The sequence below is a fragment of the Mandrillus leucophaeus genome, unplaced genomic scaffold (assembly GCF_000951045.1).
Source record: "Mandrillus leucophaeus isolate KB7577 unplaced genomic scaffold, Mleu.le_1.0 Scaffold432, whole genome shotgun sequence".
Taxonomy (NCBI): domain Eukaryota; kingdom Metazoa; phylum Chordata; class Mammalia; order Primates; family Cercopithecidae; genus Mandrillus; species Mandrillus leucophaeus.
In genome coordinates, this window is record NW_012104610.1 from 1,223,341 (window position 1) to 1,236,717 (window position 13,377).

The window sequence follows — 13,377 nt, forward strand, 5'->3', positions numbered from 1 at the left end:
TCAAGTGATCCTTCTACCTTAGTCTCCCAAAGTGCTGGGATTAGAGGTGTAAGCCACTGTGTCAACCAAAATTACTTTTGTGGTTTCAAAAACCAAATTTTCCATTTTATCCATCTTTGAGTATACAGTTCAATAGTGGTATGTATTACTGTCTGTTACTATTCTGTAACAGATCTCCAGAACTTTTTCGTCTTGCAAAATGGAAACTCTATAGCCCCTAATTCCCCCCACCCCCTAGCCATCATTCTACTTTGTTTCTATGAATTTGACTACTTTAGATATCTCATATAAGTGGAATCATATTGGTCTCTTTGTGACTGGCTTATTTCACTTAGTATGTCTTCAAGGTTCATCTATCCTGTACCACATGACATAATTTCTTTACTTTTTACATGAATTATTTAATAACATGATAAATACTGAACCCACAAATGAACCTAAGATGTAAAACATCTAAAATTACTTATATCTAGCTATGTGCTCTTCTCTATCCTATCCTGCAATCTCTCTTCTATACAAGGTTACCATTATCTGGAATCTTGATTGTATTCCCTTGCTTTTGTAAAATACGGTTTTGTCTTGGCACGGTGGCTCATGCCAGTAATCCCAATACTTTGAGAGGTCAAGGTGGGAGGATTGCTTGAGGCCAGGAGTTGGAGACCAGTCTTGTCAACACAGGAAGACCCCCATCTCTAGAAAAAAAATTTTTTTAATTAGTCAGGCATGGGTGGTGCACAACTGTGGTCCCAATTACTTGGGAGGCTAAGGTGGGAGGATCAACAGAGCCCAGGAGGTTGAGGCTGCAGTGAGCTGTGACCATGCCGCCACACTCCAGACTGGGTGACAGAGAAAGACCCTGTCTCAAAATAAAGTAAAATATGGTTTTATCACACATATACATAATTTTAAAACATACCATTTATGCATAACACAAACTTAGCCAAAAAAAAGAAAACATACCACTTAAGTTTCCATTATTTTTACCTTTCTATAAAAAGTGTCAACTTACAAGTGGTCTTCTAAGGCTTATCTTTTGTACTCAATATTATACCACTAAGCTTCATCCTTACCATTATTTGTAGCTATAGTTATTTATATTTTGTTTTTATAAGTATGTCATAAGTATTATTTTATGTTATATTTCATTATGTGAATATATCACAACTTACCCATTCACCTTTACGTACTGTCATTTTCAAGTTTTTGCTACTGCAAATAGTGTTGCTATGAAAAATCGCAAGAGGGGCCGGGCACGGTGGCTCACATCTGTAATCCCAGCACTTTGGGAGGCCGAGGCAGGTGGATCACCTGAGGTCAGGAGTTCGAGACCAGCCTGATCAACACGGTGAAACCCTGTTTCTACTAAAAAATACAAAAAGTAGCTGGGCATGGTGGCGGGCGCCTGTAATCCCAGCTACTTGGGAGACTGAGGGAGGAGAATCGCTTGAACCCAGTAGGTAGAGGTTGCAGTGAGCTGAGATCGTGCCACTGCACTCCAGCCTGGGCAACAGAGCAAGAGTCTGACTCAAAAAAAAAAAAAGAAAGAAAAAAGAAAAATCCTAGGAGAGTGTACCAAAATCTCCTGGCATATATCTAGGAATTAAACTCCCAGATCATAGGGAGTTTAATTTAAAAACAGTTTGAAACTGTTTTTCAAAGTGGTTTCTCCACAAAAGAAACAATTTAACTGAGCACAGCCCCAGCATGGGAATAGAAAGGATCAACGAATATCTACTGACTGAACAAATAAATAGACAGTACACAATAAATACTAGCTAGTGTTATTAATTATGTCTACATAATTACATAGGTGGTAATGTCCCAACTATACTTATGCTCTGCTTCTCCTCCCTAGAACTGACCTTTAACCTACTGCAGATTTGAGAATGAGAGGTCCACAAGAATTGTAAAATTAGTGGCTATGGTTAGTACCTAAAATATGCCTAGGCAGGCAGAAGAACTTTGTAAGAACCAAGATCGAAAATCAGGAATAGCAAGATGGGCCATCCAAACAGAATAGCAAAAGATAGAGTACTTAGCCAACAAGATCATTCATAAATTGGGCCAGGGGCAGTGGCTCACACCTGTAATCCCAGCACTTTGCAAGGCCGAGGCAGGTGGATCACTTGGGTGGATCACTTGAAGTCCAGAGTTCGAGATCAGCCTGGCCAACATGGTGAAACCCTTTCTCTACTAAAATACAAAGAGTTAGCTGGGCATGGTGACAGGAGCCTGTAATCCCAGCTACTTGGGAGGCTGAGGCAGGAGAATTGCTCGAACCCGAGAGGCGGAGACTGCAGTAAGCGGACAGCACGCCACTGCACTCCAGCCTGGGCAACAGAAAAGGACTTCGTCTTTTAAAAAAAAAAAAAAAAAAAAAAAAAAAAAAGATCATTCATAAATCTAGTCTATAAAAATTTCTCTACCAATTCTACAAATAAAATCAAATGACCAACTGAGGAAAGATATCCGTAGCAAATATGTCAAAAGGCTTATTCCTGACATATAAAGAGCTCTTACAAATCAGTAAGAAACATTCCAAAAGAAACCTGAGCAACGGAAAGAAAATGTACCAAATATACCACATGGCTCAAGCTGTGAATAATACAGCTTATGAATAATGCTTACATATAGTACTTAATAATGTAAACAATTAATATTTATTTAAAAATTGGGAGGAGGAAATGTTTGCAGTATGTGAGGGGTATAGGTATAGCAGTATAAGATAATTATTACCGCCAGGCGCGGTGGCTCATGCCTGTAATCCCAGCACTTTGCGAGGCCGAGGTGGGCAGATCACAAGGTCAGGAGATCAAGACCATCCTGCCCAACATGGTGAAATCCTGTCTTTACTAAAAATGCAAAAAGTAGCTGGGTGTGGTGGCACGAGCCTGTAGTCCCAGCTACTCAGGAGGCTGAGGCAGAAGAATCGCTTGAACCCAGAAGGCAGAGACTGCAGGGAGCCGAGACCATGCCATTGCACTCCAACCTGGGTGACACAGCGAGACTTTGTGTCCAAAAAAAAAAAAAAAAAAAAAAAAAACAACAACAACAAAAAACATATAATTATTACCTTCCAAAGTAGGAAGTCAATATATAATATTTAAAAGTAGAAAATTATACATCAGTATAAACATGTTATTTAAAAAACACAAATATTATATTTAAATATAATAAAGTAGAAATTTATACATCAGTAAAAACATGCTATTTAAAAAACACAAGGCCAACTGTGGTGGCTCATGCTATAATCCCCACACTTTGGGAAGCTAAGGCAAGAGGATCACTTGAGGCCAGGAATTCAAGACCTGCCTGGGCAATACAGCAGGACCTAACTCTACAAAAAATGTAAAAATATATATATTAGTCAAGCATGGTGATGTGTACCTGTAGTCCTAGCTACTTGGGAGGCTGAGGCAGGAGGACTGCCTGAGCCCAGGTGTTTGAGGCCGCACTGAGCTATGATGGAGCCACTGCCCTCCAGCCTAGGTGAAAGGCTGAGATCCTGTATCTTAAAAACAAACAAAAAAAGTAGCAGAAATGAACTAAAAAAGTTATTAATAAAAGTAGTTGTCACAGAAGAATCAGACACTGACAGAGTTGGACAGGGGACCGATGTGTTTTGCTTCTGAAGTCTTGTAGAACTATCTGACTTTTAGAACTATGGTATGTATTACTTTGATAAAAATGGAAATATCAGGCCAGGCGCGGTGGCTCATGCTTGTAATCCCAGCACTTTGGGAGGCCAAGGTGGGCGGATCACCTGAGGTCAGGAGTTTGAGACCAGCCTGACCAACATGGAGAAACCCCGTATCTACTAAAAATACAAAATTAGCTGGGCATGGTGGCCCATGCCTGTAATCCTAGCTACTCGGGATGCTGAGGCAGGAGAATTGCTTGAACCTGGGAGGTGGAGGTTGCGGTGAGCTGAGATTGCACCATTGCACTCCAGCCTGGACAACAAGAGGGAAACTCTATCTCAAAAAAAGAAAAAAAAAAAAAAAGGAAGTATCAAATATAGTCAATGATATGAACAAATAATTGAAAGAAACCAAATAACCACTAAGCATGAAAACATGCTCAACCTCACTAATTCTTAGAGAAATACTTAATAAATCAGATATTTTCACTTTATCACACTGACAAAGATTAAAAATACTACTCTCTACACCTTCTTTAACATTGGGTAACAGCTCTGTTAAATCTGTGTTGATGGACTGTAAACTATAACAGCTATAACTTTTTTGGAGGGCAGTTTGGCAAGTTCCATTAATAATTAAAACACATACATTTTTTGACCAGGCAATTTCATTTCTAGGAGTGTATTCTATAAAATTGCTTGCACAGGTATGCAGGTAATTTATGTATGAGAAGCTTACTAAATTGTTGCTTGTAACTGTGATAAACTGTTAATTACCAAGTCAATCGATAAAGGTAAGTTAAATTTTATTTTAGATCTATTTTCCAAAATACTATGCAGGCCGGGCGTAGTGGCTCACTCCTGTAATCCCAGCACTTTGGGAGGCCGAGGGGGTGGATCACTTGAGCCCAGGAGCTCCTGACCAGCCTAGGCAACATAGTAAAACCCGTCTCTACAAAAAATACAAAAATGAGCTGGGTGTGGTGGCTCACACCTGTAGTTCCAACTACTTAAAAGGCTGAAGTAGGAGGATCCCTTGAGCCCAGGAGGCAGACATTGCAGTGAGCCAAGATCACACCACTGTACTCCAGCCTGGGCAACAGAGACCCTGTCTCAAAAAAAAAACCAAAATTACTATGCAGTCATTAGTTTAAGAGGATGATATGCACACCAATATGGATAGATATTTGCGAGAGTATTAGGTGGAAAATGCTGCAGAACCTAATGGATGTCATAAACATCTAAAAATTTGTAAACATACACTTGCAGATTTTTTCTATCTATAACAAATTGATTAACAGTGGTTCCCTCTGGACACTTTTGATTTCTATGTCACATACTGTTATATTATTCAAATTTTTTATAACAAATATACATAACTTTTGCAGAATGAAAACCTCATCCTGTCTCTAGGCAGGTCTGCTTCATCCTCTAACAGGAAGACAGGCCTTCACCTCTTATGGGTAATTCAATTTGATACAGATTTCAGAGCTAACTGGGAGGACTTCAAGATGTCCAGTCAACCATTCCATAAAAAATCACAAACATCCCCTCCACAACATTCCTGACAGGAGGTTGCTAACTCCTACTAAAACGCAGCTTATAATAGGAAGACCAGGCACGGTGGCTCACGCCTGTAATCCCAACACTTTGGGAGGCCAAGGCAGATGGATTGCTTGAGTTCAGGAGAGCGAGACCAGCCTGGGCAACCTGGCGAAACCCTCTCTCCACCAAAAATACAAAAAATTAGCCTGGTGGTGTGGCACGCACCTGTAGCCCCAGTTACTTGGAAAGCTGAGGTGGGAGGATCACCTGAGCCTGAGGAAGTCGAGGCTGCAGTGAGCCAAAATCACCAAACTGCACTACTGCATTCCAGGATGGGCAATCAGAATAAGACCTTGTCTCAGGAAAAAACAAAGTATCCAACTGGAAAGGAAGAAGTGAAACTCTCTCTACTTTCAGATGACCAATTTTACATATAAAAAATCCTTAAAAAATACTTTAAAAACTATTAGAGCTAATAAATTCAGCAAAGTTGAAAGATTAACAGAAAACGATCAGTTGAAGTTCTATATATTAGCAATGAATAATTCGAAAAGGAAATTTTTAAAAATTCCATTAACAATGGCATCAAAAAGAATAAAATACTTAGGAATCTAAGTTTAACAAAGGAGGTGCAAGACTTGTACACTGAAAATTACAAAACATTGATGAAAGAGATTAAAGACCCAAATAAATGAAAAGATACTCTGTGTTCATGTACTGGAAGATTAATATTGTTAAGATGGAAACATTTCCCCAAACAATCTAGAGAAATCAATCCAATCCTTATCAAAATTCCAACTGCTTTTGTTTGTAAAATGGAAACGTTGATATTAAAATTAATAAGGAATTGCAAGGGACTCAGAATAGCTGAAATAATCTTGAAAAAGAAGAACAAAGTTGAGGAACATACTTTCCAATTTCAGAACTTACTACAATGCTACAGTAATCATAACAATGTGGTACCTGCAAAAGAACAGACATATAGATCAACGGAATAAAACTGAGAGTACAAAAATAAACCAACATAATCTTTATCAGTTGATTTTTGACAAGAGTGCCATGACCATCCAATGGAAAAAGAAATCTCTTCAATAAATGATGCTGGGACAACTGGCTATCCATATGCAAAAGAACGAACTTAGATCCTTATCTCACACCATTTACAAAAACTCAAAATGGACCAAAAATCCAAACGTAAGAGCTAAGACTATAAAACTCTTTTTTTTTTTTTTTTGCAGTCCGGGAGGTGAAAGAGTCTTGCTCTGTCATCAGGCTGGAGTGCAGTAGTGTGATCTTGGCTCACTGCAACCTCTGACTCCCTGGTTCAAGCCTCAGCCTTCCGAGTAGCTGGGATTAGAGGCATGTGCCACCATGCCCAGCTATTTTTGTATTTTCATTAGAGACGGGGTTTCACCATGTTGGCCAGGCTGGTCTCAAACTCCTGACCTTGTGATCCGCCCACCTCGGCATCCCAAAGTGCTGGAATTACAGGCGTGAGCCACCGCACCTGGCCAAGACTATAAAACTCTTCAAAGAAAACATAGGGGTAAATCTCTACGACCTTGGATTTGGCAATGGATTCTCAGATATGACACTAAAAGCACAAGTAATAAAAGAAAAAAATAGATATACTGGACTTCATCAAAATTTAAAACTGTTTATGCATCAAAGGACACTACCAGTAAAGTGACAAGACAACCGATAAAATGTGAGGAAATATTTGAAAATCATATATCTGATAATGGTCTATTATCCAGATTATATAAAATACTCTAACAACCCAACAAAAAGACAAAAAATTCAACCAAAAATTGGGCAAAGACTTAAACGAACATTTCTCTAAGGAAAATATACAAATGACCAATAAGCACATGAAAAGATGCCCAACATCATTAGTCATTAGGGAAATACAAATCAACACCATAATGACATCCACATCCACTAAAGTAGCTATAATAAATAACATTTTTTTAAAAAAAAGGAGTGAAAGAAGTCTTGATGAGAATGTGGAGGAATGAAAAACCCAATCCACTTTAGGTTAGAATGGAAAATTATACAGCTTCTGTGGAAAACAGTTCGGCAGTTCCTCAAAACATTAAACACAGAGTTACCACATGACTTAGTAATTCCACTCCTAGGTAGATTTCTTTTCTTATTTTCTAAAGATATGAGTTTAAGTTTCTCAGTGTAAGATGTGCTATCATGTTAGAATATCCTCTCACCAATAAAATTTAGCATTATGTTTACAGGATGTGGCAGTAATGAGAAAACTGCACATTCCCAGTACAACAGGCCTCATTAAGTCACAGACACGTTTCCTGTTAAGAATTAACTAGTGAATAACACATCAGTGGTTTTCTAACAGTGCTATGATGAGTCCTAGAGATTTCAGAGGGGGAAGCAAGGGTGTTAGGGTTACCCAAACCTCATATCAAGCAGAGCAGCCTCTTAACTGTTTTCCAGATTGAGTTTTTCCTTAAGATAATGTTTAAAGAAAGGATCCCACACTTAAGGAAAAAGTTCTTATTGAAAATTACTGCAGTGCATATATGCATACTCACTTTCTTCAGAATAGGTTGTAAAAAATATTTGCAGATTAGCCAAAATTATATAATTTAAAATATTTCTACATATAAGCCCAGAAATGCCAAGGGGGCTTTCACTCATTTATGAGTTTACTGCACCCCCTGGCTCAAGCAATTCTCCCACCTCAGCCTCCCCAATAGGTGAGATTACAGGTGTGTGCCACCACTCCTGGCTTGTGTCTTTCCACCTAAAGTGAATTTACTATAGACAGCATATCGATAAATGAGGGGATTTTTAAAACCAATCTGCCAATCTCTGTCTTCTAATGGAAGAATTTAATCCATTTATATTTAAAGTGATTACTGATAAGGAAGAATTAACTTCTGTCATTTTGCTATTTTGTTTTCTGTATGTCATTCCCCCCACCCCCATTTCATCCATTACTGTTTTTTCTTTTTCTCTTTTTTTTTTTTTGAGACAAGGTCTTGCTCTGTCTCCCAGGCTGAAGTGCAATGGCACGATCACAACTCACTGCAGCCTTGACCTCCCAGGCTCAAGGAATCTTCCCACCTCTCAGCTTCCCCAGTAGCTGAGACTACAGGCGCAGGCCACCACGCTCGGCTAATTTCTGTATTTTTTGTAGATACAGGGTTTTGGCATGTTGCCCAGGCTAGTATTGAACTCCTGAGCTGAAGCCATCTGCTCACCTCAGTCTCCCAAAGTACTAGGATTACAAACATGAGCCATCACACCGGGCCCTTTTTAAAAAAAATTTAGATTAGTGTAATCTAGATCCTGTAAGATTCATGAGAGGCTTAGTTTTCCCAGTCAAGTGATCTTTGCTCTCTCCAATTGAATAGTTTCTGATGATTATCTCCTTCATGAATCTGTCCCACAATGTTTCGAAGGGAAGACCTGTCTTTTCTGCCTATGAACGTAGTCTTATGTTCTATCCTTTTCACCCTCTGAATCACCTGACCCTTAGACACACACACTCTCCAATACACTATTCATCATTCATACATAAAGTTCATTGTTATTGTCTTTCTCTGCCTCCATGTGGCCTGGGTTAGGCTGGGCCCTAGAATACTTAGGAAGGGTCTCTTGATGACTGACAAAGAAGAAGGAAAGTGGCTTACATTGTAGGAGCGTGGGTGCCTCTGTTTCCACTGCACCAGGAGCAGCTGGGCCACCACCAAGGTAGCGATGAGGATGAGGACCATTTCAGCATGCATAGCTTCGTGGCCACGGTGCTTGGCATGCATGCGTGCATGCTCGACCCTGAAAGCCAAACACATGGGGTGAATCAAGTCAGGGATGCTGTAGTGATAAAGGGACAGTGCTTTCCAGGGATATCCCACCAGTACAAAGCTCAGAACACATTCCCTGCTTCATAGCCACAGGGTACCACACAAATTAGGGGCTAGGACACACACCCTAACAGACAGGCATGTGGAGATAAAATACAGGCTCTACGGACCCCAGCAACCAAGCCTAGATATTGGAATTAGAGCTAAGTGGTCTGCTGCCTGCCCCCATGGCAGAAACAGCTGACATCTTTCCCGTGACATGAAGGAGGTCCCAGGAGAAACCCGCATCATTGCCTATTTCAAGCCTATTTCAACCTGACGCTGGAACAAGAAAGTAACCCAAAGAGGTTATAGCCATAAAGTCTCATACTCTCAGTCACTGATATTTATGACAGCAGTAAAGGAGTAACACTGCAAAGGTATGCTGATTCCAGGATTAAAGTCTTGCTTTATTCATTCTATCCTCTCTGCCAGGGTCAGAAATCCTTAAGACTAGTTAAAGCCTAAAAAATCTGGACTGCTTCACCTTTATACTAATCCAACAGTGACTTTACCATCAGTATCCACAGGTAAACAGCCTCCTCAAAGGTTCAAGGAAGTTTAGTAATTGGAGAGTACAGCTGGAAACATTTTATTAATCTAAAGCTGGCATTCTCTGGTCTTAAAGACTGGCAGCAAGTGATTCCCTCGGCCAACACTGGCTAAAAACTTGCTCTAAGAACAGTCACTACTACCACTCTGGGTCACAGTCATCCAAAGGAGAGGGATGAGGAAGGAATTAGAGGCCGGGTGCGGTGGCTCACACCTGTAATCCCAGCACTTTGAGAGGCTGAGGCCGGAGGATCACTTGAGGTCAGGAGTTCGTGATGATCCTGGCCAACATGGCAAAACCCTGTCTCTACCAAAAATACAAAAATTAGCCGGGTGTGGTGGTGCATGCCTGTGATCCCAGCTACTCAGGAGGCTGAGGCAAGAGAATCGCTTGAACCTGGGAGGTGGAGGTTGCAGTCAGCCGAGATTGCAACACTGCACTCCACCCTAGGCGACAGAATGAGACTCCGTCTCAAAAAAAAAAAAAAAAGAAATAGAAGAGAAGAATTAGAGAGAAAATCAAATACATCAGATAGTGTGGGAAATTTTAAATAAATAATAAAATCAAATACAAATGTAACTTGAGTCATAAGCTTTTATACAATTCCCATTACACCAGGATATTTAGGAGGGAGGAAAATGACAACATAAATGGTATCTTCATGGAAGTTCCATGGGCAGTGAAACATTAACAGCAAAAATAACCTGGAAGGATGAATTATAGATAAACAATAAAGCAAATATAACAAAAAGTTAAGTGTAGAACCCAGGTAGTTAAGTATAAAGGTGTTCACTGTACAAGTCTTTCAACTCTTCTACGTATTTAAAGTTTTTCGTAACAAAATGTAAGGGGGGAAAACTTGGTGGGCAGAGTGGGAAAAAAAAGGTCAATCGGTAAGCCTCAGCACCTAAGGGTTCATCTGATATAAAACTTTACCCTGGGTGGGAGAATCTGACAGAAAGATAATAGGATTCGGAGTTGGAAACTTAGATTCACACCCACCTATATGGCCATGGCCAATTAACCTCATATCTGTACATCACAATTTCTTCATCTGTCAAAAGGAGTCCATATTTTTTCTGCCTGCCTCAAGAGTTGCTGTGAGAGTAGGCTAAGAGGTTAGAGTACACTTAAAAACACCTAAGGGCTATGAGGAGTTATAAAGATAGCAAGAGATAAGTTTCTTGTTCTCAGACAACATATACGTGAAAGGATATGCACAAAATGAAGTCAAAGAATGATCTAGAAAAGACCAGAGAAGTCATCCAGTTCAAGTTCCCACCCAATGCAAAAATCATTTTTGCAATCTTTGCTTGAATACTTCCACTGGCTGGGAACACATGCCTTTTAAGGTAATCTATTTTAGAACCAGCAGTGTCTGGCACATTGTAGGTACATATATATATATTCTTTTTTTTGAGAGAGTCTCGCTCTGTCATCCAGGCTGGACGAACTGCAGCCTCGAACTGCTGGGTTCAAGGGATCCTTCTACCTTGGCCTCCCAAAGTGCTGGGATTACAGGTGGGAGCTACCACACCTGGGCAGGTACTAATATTTGCTTATAAATGAATAAAATGCCAATGCTTTAGGGACAGAAAGCTCATTACCTCTCAATATACCTTGAGTATTAAAGACATTTCTGACAATGAGACAAAAAAAATCTATCTTCTTATAGCTTCAGTCCATTAGACCTAATCCCATACTCCATAACAACAAAGGGCATATGGGCTCTTCTTTCCCAATGCTACCCCTTCAAAGATTTATCATGATGTTATTTAAACAAAACAAAACTATCCTTATCCTACCACTATTTTCCTGTGCCCTTTGAGGCTAACAGTTCTAGATCTTTTAATCACTATTCCTATCACATGATATGAAGACTATTAATCCGGGTTGTCTTCTACACATGATCCAGTTAAAGATCTTTTTAATAATATGCCATGCTTAGAACAAAATATTTTTGACCTCAGCAGAGCAGACCACAGTGGCACTGCCACCTCTCTTACAGCAGATAGTATATTTCTACAAACATCTTCTAAATTATTCAGAATATTTTGGTAGCTGAGGTACACAACTGGTGCATACTGAGCTTAAAATCACCTAAAATCACACTGGGTTTGTCATGTGAACAGGTATTTTTGCCATTCTATGTTAAATCTAAATAAAATCAATAGGTTTTTTCTACTACATTCTACGGTTGATACCACCTCACTGTTAGTCACCTTGTGAAGTTCACGGGGCAGGCACTCTGAAACCCTTCTACTGATGAGAAATCATTATAAGATATATGTTGACTCATTCTATTTACAAAACAAGTTAGTTGCAGAGTTGAGAACAGAAGATACATCTCCCATTTTCTTAACCAGAGCTCCCCATCCTGTATCATGGATAATGATGATGATGTTAATGATAATCATCTTCGAAGCAGTTAACACTTACTGGAAGCTTACCACATGCCAGGCACTCTTCTAAGAATTTCACATATATTAATCCTCACAACTCTATGAGGTACAGATATTGTTATGATCCTCATTTTACAAATGGGGCAAAGTAAGGTTGTGAGAAGTAAAGTAACTTGCTCAAAAATCACATAGCTAGTAAATTGTAGAAATGGTACTGAAACCCAGATAGATGATTTGGTCCAATCATCTACTTACACATTCAAGACTAAGAGAACAACCCAGGTACTTAGAGAGATCCCAAAAGTCCAGTCCTACAGGTCATGAGCCACTGCCTCCTACTGACAGAAAAGCAAAATGGGTAGACATATCACTCAATTAGCTGGGTTAACCTGCACTTCCTAGACTGCAAGGCCCGAACCGCCACACTTACCTCCATTGCTCCTCTGGAGAGAGATCTGACATATCAACCTGTAGAAAGACACCACCAGAAAAATCCGTTACTGTCTTAAAACTGTGCCTGCCAATATAAGGTGCTCACACATTTATCAGTATCTTCAAGGAATTAGAGAAGCTTCAAGTCTTAGTATCTCTATGAAGCCTTACCAACCATTCTATTTCACACTGATCTCTCCCTTCTTTAACCACCTAGTTTGGCTCAAGTCTATGACTGAATGTGTTGCACGTCTGTGCTAGGCAATAAGGGCAGAAGAAGACAAGGATCCTTAACTCCAAAGATGCTCACAGCCTAGTGAGAAAGAGAGACATAAACAGAAAACTTATCTATTACATAATAAAGACTAGCTATAGAATAAAGAGGTGCCTTGCCTTTTAATCTTTTAACCCAAACTGGGGTGTTTTAGACTAGGGAAGGCTTTATGGAGGAGATGTGGATTATCCAGAAGAAATAAGAGAAATATGTTCTAGGCAAAAGGACTAACATAGACAGGAAGGAATAAAATTGCATAGTACACAAGCAATTGAGTGCAGCTACAGCAAAAAGTATCAATCAGGATTAGTGGGAGACAGAGTTAAATATAACACCCTATGACTCTAAATGGCCCTATGGTAGCCACTAGGCTACACTGGACCCAGGCAAACTGAACTTAGTTCTTGCCCTGCTGCTATCAACTAATAATATCACTAGCCATCCAACCTCAAAGTTCTGGTTCTATTTGGTAGTCTTATCTTTTCAGAGTTTGTTTTTCAACCGTGGCACTACTGATATTTTGGGGTGGTTCATTCTCTGTTGAGGAAGGTGTCCTGTACATCACCATAGCATCCCCCTAATTGAAAACCACTGCTCTAGAGTAATACTATATTCTTTGAGTTTAGGGCTCAAGTCTTCTACCTCCTTGCAGTCAT

General features: G+C 39.7%; 1 protein-coding gene across 3 annotated transcripts in view; it reads right to left on the reverse strand.

Moving 5' to 3' along the window:
- Positions 1-13,377, reverse strand: part of RNF121 (ring finger protein 121) — a 73,327-nt gene that overhangs the window by 34,113 nt on the left and 25,837 nt on the right. For 2 of the 3 annotated variants that reach the window (XM_011993703.1, XM_011993702.1), the window contains exon 2: positions 8,851-8,992. In XM_011993703.1, the coding sequence (XP_011849093.1) occupies positions 8,851-8,992 (142 nt within the window). Of the gene's footprint in view, positions 1-8,850; positions 8,993-12,445; positions 12,484-13,377 lie in introns of all 3 variants that reach the window. The other variant, XM_011993701.1, reaches the window with a different exon arrangement.